The sequence below is a fragment of the Gadus chalcogrammus genome, chromosome 4, assembly GCF_026213295.1.
Source record: "Gadus chalcogrammus isolate NIFS_2021 chromosome 4, NIFS_Gcha_1.0, whole genome shotgun sequence".
Lineage (NCBI taxonomy): Eukaryota > Metazoa > Chordata > Actinopteri > Gadiformes > Gadidae > Gadus > Gadus chalcogrammus.
The window spans coordinates 35,900,819-35,911,658 of NC_079415.1; the positions used below are offsets into that span (position 1 = coordinate 35,900,819).

Below are 10,840 nucleotides of genomic sequence, written 5' to 3' on the forward strand. Positions count from 1 at the left end.
CCACCTCACTGACTCACCCCCACCTCACTGACTGACCCCCACCTCACTGACTCACCCCCACCTCACTGACTCACCCCCACCTCACTGACTCACCCCCACCTCACTGACTCACCCCCACCGCATAGACTCACCCCCACCTCACTGACTCACCACCACCTCACTGACTCACCCCCACCTTACTGACTCACCCCCACCTCACTGACTCACCCCCACCGCACGGACTCACCCCCACCGCACTGACTCACCCCCACCGCACGGACTCACCCCCACCTCACTGACTCACCCCCACCTCACTGACTCACCCCCACCTCACTGACGCCCCACCTCCACCTCACTGACTCACCCCCACCTCACTGACTCACCACCACCTCACTGACTCACCCCCACCTCACTGACTCACCACCCCCACCTCACTGACTCACCCCCACCTTACTGACTCACCCCCACCTCACTGACTCACCCCCACCGCACGGACTCACCCCCACCGCACTGACTCACCCCCACCGCACGGACTCACCCCCACCTCACTGACTCACCCCCACCTCACTGACTGACCCCCACCTCACTGACTCACCCCCACCTCACTGACTCACCCCCACCTCACTGACGCCCCACCCCCACCTCACTGACTCACCACCACCTCACTGACTCACCCCCACCTCACTGACCCACCCCCACCTCACTGACTCACCCCCACCTCACTGACTCACCCCCACCTTACTGACTCACCCCCACCTCACTGACTCACCCCCACCTCACCACCACCGCACAGACTCACCCCCACCTCACTGACTCACCACCACCTCACTGACTCACCCCCACCTCACTGACTCACCACCCCCACCTCACTGACTCACCCCCACCTCACTGACTCACCACCACCTCACTGACTCACCCCCACCTCACTGACTCACCCCCACCTCACTGACTCACCACCACCTCACTGACTCACCCCCACCTCACTGACTCACCACCACCACCTCACTGACTACCTCCCCCCTCCGTGACTCACCCCTGCGTGTCTCCCCCCTCTGTGCCTCCCCGCTCCCTGACTCCCCCCACCGTTCACCCCTCCGTGCCTCCCCCCTCCGTGACTCCCCCCTCCGTGACTCCCCCCTCCGTGCCTCACCCCTCCGTGCCTCCCCCCTCCGTGCCTCACCCCTCCGTGCCTCCCCCCTCCCCTCCAGCTGACGGTGAACGAGGCCGCCGCCCAGCTCTGCATGAGGGACGCCGCGCTGCTCACACGCCGGGACGAGCTCTTCGGATTGGCCCGTCAGATCTCCAGGGAGGTCACCTACAAGTACACCTACCGCACCAGCAAGTAAGACATAACTACCAGTCACCAACTAACTAGATACTCCTACCGCACCAGCAAGTAAGACATAACTACCAGTCACCAACTAACTAGATACACCTACCGCACCAGCAAGTAAGACATAGCTACCACTCACTAACTAACTACCACTCACTAACTAACTGGATACACCTACCGCACCAGCAAGTAAGACATAGCTACCACTCACTAACTAACTACCACTCACTAACTAACTGGATACACCTACTGCACCAGCAAGTAAGAGCTACCACTCACTAACTAACTACCAATCACTAAATAACTATAAACACCTTCCACTCACTCCCTGACACTAACTAACCAGACGTGCTTCCCTAACCTGCTGGTTGTCTTGTGGTTCAGGTCGCGCTGTGGAGAGCGAGAGGAGCCCTCGCCCAAAAGGATCAAAACAGAGGTGAGGTCCTTCACCCTCACAACCTCACTCCCTCACTCCCTCACTCACTCACAACCTCACTCTCTCACTCACTAACTCTCTCACAACCTCACAACCTCACTCCCTCACTCACTCACTCTCTCACAACCTCACAACCTCACTCCCTCACTCACTAACTCTCTCACAACCTCACAACCTCACTCCCTCACTCACTAACTCTCTCACAACCTCACAACCTCACTCCCTCACTCACTCACTCTCTCACAACCTCCCTCTCTCACTCCCTCATTTTCTCACAACCTCAGTCCCTCACCCTCTCACAACCTCAGTCCCTCACCCTCTCACAACCTCAGTCCCTCACCCTCTCACAACCTCAGTCCCTCACCCTCTCACAACCTCACTCCATCACTCTCTCACAACATCACTCCATCACTCTCTCAAAACCTCACACCATCACTCTCTTGCAACCTCACCCCCTCACTCTCTCACAACCTCTCTCTAACTCCCTCACTGCATCACTCTCTCACTGCATCACTCTCTCATTCCCTCATTTCCTCACTAACTCACTCCCTCTCAACCTCAATCCCTCGCTCTATCACTCTCTCATTCCCTCACTACCTCAAGATCCCACTACCTCATTATTATATGACCTCACTCTCTCACTTCCAGTTTCTCTCTCACTCTCTACCTCACTCTTTCACACCCCTCCCCCTCTCATTCATTTGGTGTGTTTTAAGTGGTTCTTGAAGTGTGTGTTTTGTGTGTTTAAGCGGTTCTTATAGTGTGTGGGTTCTCTGGCAGTTGTGTGGGGTCTCTAAGCTGTGTCTAAGGGTCTCTAAGATGTGTCTAAGGGGTCCTCTGGTAGTTGTGGGTGGTATCTAAGGTGTGTTAAATAGTGATCGACCGCTACACCGGCCGGCCGATATTATCGGCCGATATTTGCGTTTTTTACGTGTATCGTATCGGCCGATATTTTTTTCAGTAACACACTATAACACACACATTGGATAACACTATGACCAATCAGAAGAATACAAGGGGTGACGTATCCAGACCAGTGGAGCTAACCAATAGATAAGGCTCTTGCCGTATCGGTCGGTAAAACAGCAACGCTTTTGGCCCGCATACATTGATACATCGATGTGATTGATTAATGTTCTGGGTCAGGGGAGGCCCAGAACATACGCGAGTATATTGCTCGTTCCCAGAGGGACCGTTGAGCAAATTCAAATTGTGCTCTCGCGAGAACTCTGGATTTCCAGGGTATTATCGGCTCAAGATGAGCGGTATCGGCGTATCGGTCATCAGCTAAGGCTGATGAAAAAGAAAATCGGTATCGGTCGGTCCCTAGTGTTAAGGGGTTCTCTGGTGGTTCTGGGTGGTCTGTAAGGTGTGTTAAGGGGTTCTCTGTTGGTTCTGGGTGGTCTGTAAGGTGTGTTAAGGGGTTCTCTGGTGGTTCTGGGTGGTCTGTAAGGTGTGTTAAGGGGTTCTCTGGTGGTTCTGGGTGGTCTGTAAGGTGTGTTAAGGGGTTCTCTGGTGGCTCTGGGTGGTCTGTAAGGTGTGTTAAGGGGTTCTCTGTTGGTTCTGGGTGGTCTGTAAGGTGTGTTAAGGGGTTCTCTGGTGGTTCTGGGTGGTCTGTAAGGTGTGTTAAGGGGTTCTCTGGTGGTCTGTAAGGTGTGTTAAGGGGTTCTCTGGTGGTTCTGGGTGGTCTGTAAGGTGTGTTAAGGGGTTCTCTGGTGGTTCTGGGTGGTCTGTAAGGTGTGTTAAGGGGTTCTCTGTTGGTTCTGGGTGGTCTGTAAGGTGTGTTAAGGGGTTCTCTGGTGGTCTGTAAGGTGTGTTAAGGGGTTCTCTGGTGGTTCTGGGTGGTCTGTAAGGTGTGTTAAGGGGTTCTCTGGTGGTTCTGGGTGGTCTGTAAGGTGTGTTAAGGGTCTTCTGGTGGTTCTGGGTGGTCTGTAAGGTGTGTTAAGGGGTTCTCTGATGGTTCTGGGTGGTCTGTAAGGTGTGTTAAGGGGTTCTCTGGTGGTTCTGGGTGGTCTGTAAGGTGTGTTAAGGGTCTTCTGGTGGTTCTGGGTGGTCTGTAAGGTGTGTTAAGGGGTTCTCTGGTGGTTCTGGGTGGTCTGTAAGGTGTGTTAAGGGGTTCTCTGGTGGTTCTGGGTGGTCTGTAAGGTGTGTTAAGGGGTTCTCTGGTGGCTCTGGGTGGTCTGTAAGGTGTGTTAAGGGGTTCTCTGGTGGTTCTGGGTGGTCTGTAAGGTGTGTTAAGGGGTTCTCTGGTGGTTCTGGGTGGTCTGTAAGGTGTGTTAAGGGGTTCTCTGGTGGTTCTGGGTGGTCTGTAAGGTGTGTTAAGGGGTTCTCTGGTGGTCTGTAAGGTGTGTTAAGGGGTTCTCTGGTGGTTCTGGGTGGTCTGTAAGGTGTGTTAAGGGGTTCTCTGGTGGTTCTGGGTGGTCTGTAAGGTGTGTTAAGGGGATCTCTGGTGGTTCTGGGTGTATCTAAGGTGTGGTTGAAGGCCGGATCCCCAGGCTGGGAGTTGGTATGCGGCCCCATTGAGAGTGCTGTCCCAGGGTCGGCCAAGGCCCCTCAGCCCAGGACACTTAAAAACATGTGTTAGCTCCAGCTACAGAGAAGCCCCTGTTCGCCTGCTAGCCGTAGCCTGGTGTGCTACTGCAGCCTGATAGCCTTAGATTGGAGGGCTAATGTAGCCTGTTAGCCTTAGCCTGTAGGGTTAATGCAGCCTTAGCCTGTAGGGCTAATGTAGCCTTAGCCTGTTGGGCTAATGTAGCCTTAGCCTGTAGGGCTAATGTAGCCTTAGCCTGTTGGGCTAATGCAGCCATAGCCTGGAGGGTTAATGTAGCGTTAGCCTGGTAGGCTAATGTAGCCTTAGCATGTTGGGCTACTGTAGCTGGCTAGCCTTAGCCTGGAGGGTCAATGTAGCGTTAGCCTGGTAAGCTAATGTAGCCTTAGCCTGTTGGGCTACTGTAGCTGGCTAGCCTTAGCCCGGAGGGTTAATGTAGCGTTAAGCTGGAGGGTTAATGTAGCGTTAGCCTGGAGGGTTACTGTAGCGTTAGCCCGGAGGGTTACTGTAGCGTTAGCCTGGTTGGCTAATGTAGCCTTAGCCTGGAGGGTTACTGTAGCGTTAGCCTGGAGGGTTAATGTAGCGTTAGCCTGGAGAGTTAATGTAGCTTTAGCCTGGAGGGTTACTGTAGCGTTAGCCTGGTTGGCTAATGTAGCCTTGTAGCCTGATAGCTGTCCTTGTGTGTGTCGGCAGGAGAACCTGTTTGACCTGCAGGAGGCGCTGCAGGCCATCCACATGAGGCAGGAGATGCTGCGCGAACAGCTGGCCTCCGCCAAGTCCAAGGGGGAGGAGTCTGTGGGACGCAACTTGCAGGTGATTGGTCGTTCTCCCTAACTGTTCACAAGTAGGCTCCGGCCATTTCACTTCAAACTGCTTGGAACGAGTGAGGCACTAAAACTGCAGGGTTAGCGGTTAAACTCCCTGTCCGTGTCTATACCAACATGTGTCCGTGTCTATACCAACATGTGTCTGTGTCTATACCAACATGTATCCGTGTCTATATCAACATGTATCCGTGTCTATATCAACATGTATCCGTGTCTATATCAACATGTGTCCGTGTCTATATCAACATGTATCCGTGTCTATATCAACATGTATCCGTGTCTATATCAACATGTGTCCGTGTCCATATCAACATGTGTCCGTGTCCATATCAACATGTATCCGTGTCTATATCAACATGTATCCGTGTCCACACTAACATGTATCCGTGTGTGTGTCAGGTCCAGCTGGAGCGCCTGCTGGCCCGTCAGATGGAGATCCTTCAGGACGCCGCGGTGCAGGAGAGACTGCAGGCTCTGGATTGGAGGATCCCTCCCTCCGCCCTGAAGTACCTCAGCGACGCCCACGTTACCAACGGCAACTCAGCCGCCGACAACGGCCGCGAGAGCTTAGGTACCGCCGTGACCTTTAACCCCTCTCACCTCCCTGTCTGTCCAGCAGCCCCCTCCCTCTCTCCCTCTCTCGCCCAACACTCTCTCTGTGTCTCTCCTCTCGCCCACCCCCCCCTCTCTCTCTCTCCCTTGCCCACAGCTGTCGCTCTCTCTCGCCCACCATTCTCCCTCTTTCTCTTTTTCTCGTGCCCCCCCCTGTCTTCTCTTTCTCTCCCTCGCGCCCACCTCTCTCTCTCTCTCTCTCTCTCTCTCTCTTTGTCTCCCCCTACCTTTCTCTCAACTTCATAGTCGCTCTCTCTCACCCACCCACACCTCTTTCTCTCTCTCTCTCTCTCTCTCTCCCTCTCTCCCTCACCCACCCTCTCTTTCTCTCACTCGCCCACTCCTGACAGCTCATTATATCTCTGTTCCCAGAATGCACCTGTAATTATCCCGCCCACACTTGTTTACCTCCAGCCAGTCCTCTGGGGCGAGGTCTCTCTCTCAGCCTGTCTCTCTCTCTACCTCTCTCTCCCTACCTCTCCCTACCTCTCTCTCTCTACCTCTCTCTCTCTACCTGTCGTTCTTGAGAAACTGTCTTTCTCTTGGACGACGGTGGAGGGTTGAGTCACAGCGGGGGGGTTGAGTTTCAGAGGGGGAGGGTTGAGTCTCAGAGGGGGAGGGTTGAGTCTCAGAGGGGGAGGGTTGAGTCTCAGAGGGGGAGGGTTGAGTCTCAGAGGGGGGGGGTTGAGTTTCAGCGGGGGAGGGTTGAGTCTCAGAGGGGGAGGGTTGAGTCAGAGGGGGAGGGTTGAGTCTCAGAGGGGGAGGGTTGAGTCTCAGAGGGGGAGGGTTGAGTCTCAGAGGGGGAGGGTTGAGTCTCAGAGGGGGAGGGTTGAGTCTCAGAGGGGGATGGTTGAGTCTCAGAGGGGGAGGGTTGAGTCTCAGAGGGGGAGGGTTGAGTTTCAGAGGGGGAGGGTTGAGTTTCAGAGGGGGAGGGTTGAGTCTCAGAGGGGGAGGGTTGAGTCTCAGAGGGGGATGGTTGAGTCTCAGAGGGGGAGGGTTGAGTCTCAGAGGGGGAGGGTTGAGTCTCAGAGGGGGAGGGTTGAGTCACAGCGGGGGGGTTGAGTCTCAGAGGGGGAGGGTTGAGTTTCAGAGGGAGGGTTGAGTTTCAGAGGGGGAGGGTTGAGTTTCAGAGGGGGAGGGTTGAGTCTCAGAGGGGGAGGGTTGAGTCTCAGAGGGGGAGGGTTGAGTCTCAGAGGGGGAGGGTTGAGTCTCAGAGGGGGAGGGTTGAGTCTCAGAGGGGGAGGGTTGAGTCTCAGCGGGGGAGGGTTGAGTCTCAGCAGGGGAGGGTTGAGTCTCAGCGGGGGAGGGTTGAGTTTCTTCAGGAGCCAGCTTTGGACGGAGGTTAAGTTTGGTCATTTTCTTTCCAGACGAGCGGCCAATCAACCTCCGGGTGGTGAGCCAGAACATGCAGGAAGGGGACATCCCGTTGGGCAAGCAACTAGCCAATGAGCTGAAGCGTCATCACAACAACCACAACAACAACCTCCAGAACCACAACACAGAGGACAGCCACGCTGCCGCTGCAGGTGTGTAGAGCACTGGGAACACTGGGAACACTGGGAACCAGGAACCAGGGACCCACTCCTTAGCTTCTCCCGACCTCTGACCCTTCTCCTGACCTCTGACCCTTCTCCTGACCTCTGACCCTTCTCCTGACCTCTGACCCTTCTGCTGACCTCTGAGCCTTCTCCTGACCTCTGACCCTTCCTCTTTGTCGTTCTCCCACAGAAAACGGAATCCTGCACCAGCGGGTTCTCAGCAACGCAGACAAGAAGACCATCAAGTCGGAGCCCGAAGACTCCCCAGAGTGACCTTCGACCCCCCCCCCCCCCCGCCCAGCTGGTCCTCCCCCAGTTTGCAGTCGTCATCCCGGACACTAAGCACAACCCTCGTAGCGCCTTAACAACCGATGTTGCCTCATGAATAGCCTTTATTTTCTTTACTTTTCATTTGAGGGGCCAACAGAGTGTTGTGGCCGAGCCGTGGACCCCGCGGTGGTCTTCATCTCACGGGTCGTGTCCTGTTTCCACCATGCGTATCGGTTTGACCCCACCCCAGAGTCCCTGTTCCTGCCTGGCAACAGGCTCCTCGGTTGGGACCAAATCACCAGGAACCCCTTAAGGTCCACCTTAAGTTAGACTGACGGCTCCGGCCGCCTCACCTTAAGTTAGACTGACGGCTCGGGCCGGTCCACCTTAAGGTAGACTGACAGCTCCGGCCTGTCCACCTTAAGTTAGACTGACGGCTCCGGCCGGTCCACCTTAAGTTAGACTGACGGCTCGGGCCGGTCCACCTTAAGTTAGACTGACGGCTCGGACCGGTCCACCTTAAGTTAGACTGACGGATCGGGCCGGTCCACCTTAAGTTAGACTGACGGATCGGGCCGGTCCACCTTAAGTTAGACTGACGGCTCGGGCCGGTCCACCTTAGGTTAGACTGACGGATCCGGTTAGTCGGGTCAGTTCAGTCTCAGTTCAGTTCATCAGCTCGGTTAATAACTAAGTCTGTGTGGTGGGGTCACGAGGGGTCTGGTCTGGTAGGGTCGGACGGGGGGTGGGGGGGGGGGACCACTGTGCGCTTGAGAAGCAGCCGTTGATGAAACGGTAGTGTGCTTCAGTGGGGGGACTCTCTCTGGCCTAACCCCCCCAGACCCCCCCCCATGTCCCCAGACGGGGGGCTGTGGCAGAGTATTTGAGGCTGATCTCTTCATGTATACTTTGATAAAGCCTCACTCACGAGAAGGTGTCTGATAATCCATGCGTTTCTTTTTGTAATTAAGCAAATTGTTGCTTTGAAACAAAAAATGGCCTCCCTGCCTGAAGGCCTTTTATTAAAGGACTGTGTTCTTGAACCCGGCCATAGGAAGCACCTCAAGATCAGCAAGTACTCTCTGAATTCACTTCATCCATTCAGACGCAAGTAAATTCAGCAGACAACTTCAGCTGTTCAATTCAGCCTCAATTCAGCCTCAATTCAGCCTCAACTCAGCCTCAATTCAGCCTCAACTCAGCCTCAATTCATCCTCAATTCAGTTGATAAATTTGGTTCGTCACTAAGTCTCAGTTCAGTCTCAGCCTGGATTCAGTTCGTCCATCAGAGTCCCGATCCTCAACGGCGCGTGGCCGGGTGGTGTGCGTGTAAAAAGCTTTGAAGCCTAACGTGTAGTTGACGTGTATCTCCAGTGTGTAAATACCCAGCAGCCCTTGTGTTTGTACGTCAGTGTACCGTGCTGTTGATGTGGAGCCCCGTGCCGGCGGTTCTTGTTGAAGGCGTGTTTAGCTGTTAGCCGTAGGTCGTAGACGTGGGGGGGGGGGGGTGTGTGTGCTTTAGACCCTCCCCTCACTGTGTAGATATGCGCTGTTGTCTGTGTCCGTGAGGTGTCTGTGGGCCGTCCGTCTGTCTCTGTGTCGTCAGCTGGAGGCCGCCCGTTGACCTCTGACCTTTGAGTAGGTGTAACCCCGGACTCCGGAACCTACCTCGACGGTCTGCATCGTGGACGTTTAACTCAACTCAAACACGGTTCCATACAATTCAGCGGTTTTAAAGAAACACAGCTATGGGTAAGCCCCGCCCTCGGTGACAAGGGCGGGGCCATCTTGAGTGCTCAGCCAACCCTGGCTGAGCTCCACTGTTTGGTGTCCAGCGATAGGCTAGGCGTCTTCTACTTATGCACCTGTTTTTTAAACACTAATATATTTGATTTGTTATACAGCACATGGACATTAAACTTTATTTTTGAACTCTACCGTGTTGCCCGTCCTGTCCTTGATTGTGTGTGGGATCCAATCCATTGACGTACTGGGCAGCCCCCAGTAGAACCAGTACAAGACTAGCTCTTCTGGGCAGCCCCCAGTAGAACCAGTACAAGACTAGCTCTTCTGGGCAGCCCCCAGTAGAACCAGTACAAGACTAGCTCTTCTGGGCAGCCCCCAGTAGAACCAGTACAAGACTAGCTCTTCTGGGCAGCCCCCAGTAGAACCAGTACAAGCCTAGCTCTTCTGGGCAAACCCCAGTAGAACCGGTACAAGACTAGCTCTTCTGGGCAGCCCCCAGCAGCAGACTGGTTGTACTGGGCAGCTCCCAGTAGAACCAGCAGCAGACTGGTTGTGCTGGGCAGCTCCCAGTACAACCAGCAGCAGACTGGTTGTACTGGGCAGCTCCCAGTAGAACCAGCAGCAGACTGGTTGTACTGGGCAGCTCCCAGTAGAACCAGCAGCAGACTGGTTGTGCTGGGCAGCTCCCAGTACAACCAGCAGCAGACTGGTTGTACTGGGCAGCTCCCAGTAGAACCAGCAGCAGACTGGTTGTGCTGGGCAGCTCCCAGTAGAACCAGCAGCAGACTGGTTCTACTGGGAGCTGCCCAGTAGAACCAGTCTGCTGCTTGGTGTACTGGGGGACGGGGCCCTCTTCATGAACGTCACCATGACAGGTTGTGAGTCACTCTGACGCACACACACACACACGCACACACACACACACAGACACACGCGTAGACCGATTTTCTCTGGAGAATAGCTCAGCTTATAAACACCCACGTCGGGCTCAGACACAGCCCCTCTCTCTCTCCCCCCCCCCCCCCCCCCCCCCCTCTCTCCTCCTCTCTCTCTCTCTCCTCTCTCCTCTCTCTCTCTCTCTCTCTCTCTCTCTCTCTCTCTCTCTCTCTCTCTCTCTCTCTCTCTCTCTCTCTCTCTCTCTCTCTCTCGTTGCCGTGGTAACGGTGGTGGGCGGCTCTACAGGCGGTGGGCGGAAGCCATCCGCTGAGCCGCGTGGGAAGAGTGTGTGTGTGTGCGTATGCGTGTGGGCGTGTGCTTGCTTGTGTGTGTGCTTGCGCGTGCATTCGTGTGGGCGTGTGCGTGCTTGTTGGTGTGTGTGTGTGTGTGTGTGTGTGTGTGTGTGTGTGTGTGTGTGTGTGTGTGTGTGTGTGTGTGTGTGTGTGTGTGTGTGTGTGTGTGTGTGTGTGTGTTATCGCTTCTCCTCCGGCTCAGGGAGGGAGAGACTTGTTTGTGTTCGTCTTTGTTGCTGGATTTAGTTCGACTGGGCGGGGCGGCAGAATCAACTCGTCTTGGATTTGACTCACAACATAGTTGTGGAATAATACGTCTTGA

The 10,840-nt window shown here is 54.9% G+C and overlaps 1 protein-coding gene across 1 annotated transcript in view; it reads left to right on the top strand.

The window, feature by feature from the left end:
* The window catches only part of nab1b (NGFI-A binding protein 1b (EGR1 binding protein 1)), a 12,580-nt gene extending 4,303 nt beyond the window's left edge, over positions 1-8,277 (top strand). Inside the window, exons 3-8 of the mRNA XM_056588013.1 lie at positions 1,188-1,321; positions 1,697-1,748; positions 4,990-5,109; positions 5,523-5,694; positions 7,103-7,261; positions 7,464-8,277. Of these exons, the coding sequence (XP_056443988.1) occupies positions 1,188-1,321; positions 1,697-1,748; positions 4,990-5,109; positions 5,523-5,694; positions 7,103-7,261; positions 7,464-7,546 (720 nt within the window). The 3' untranslated portion in view covers positions 7,547-8,277. The remainder of the gene's footprint in view (positions 1-1,187; positions 1,322-1,696; positions 1,749-4,989; positions 5,110-5,522; positions 5,695-7,102; positions 7,262-7,463) is intronic.
* The last annotated feature ends 2,563 nt before the right edge of the window (positions 8,278-10,840 follow it).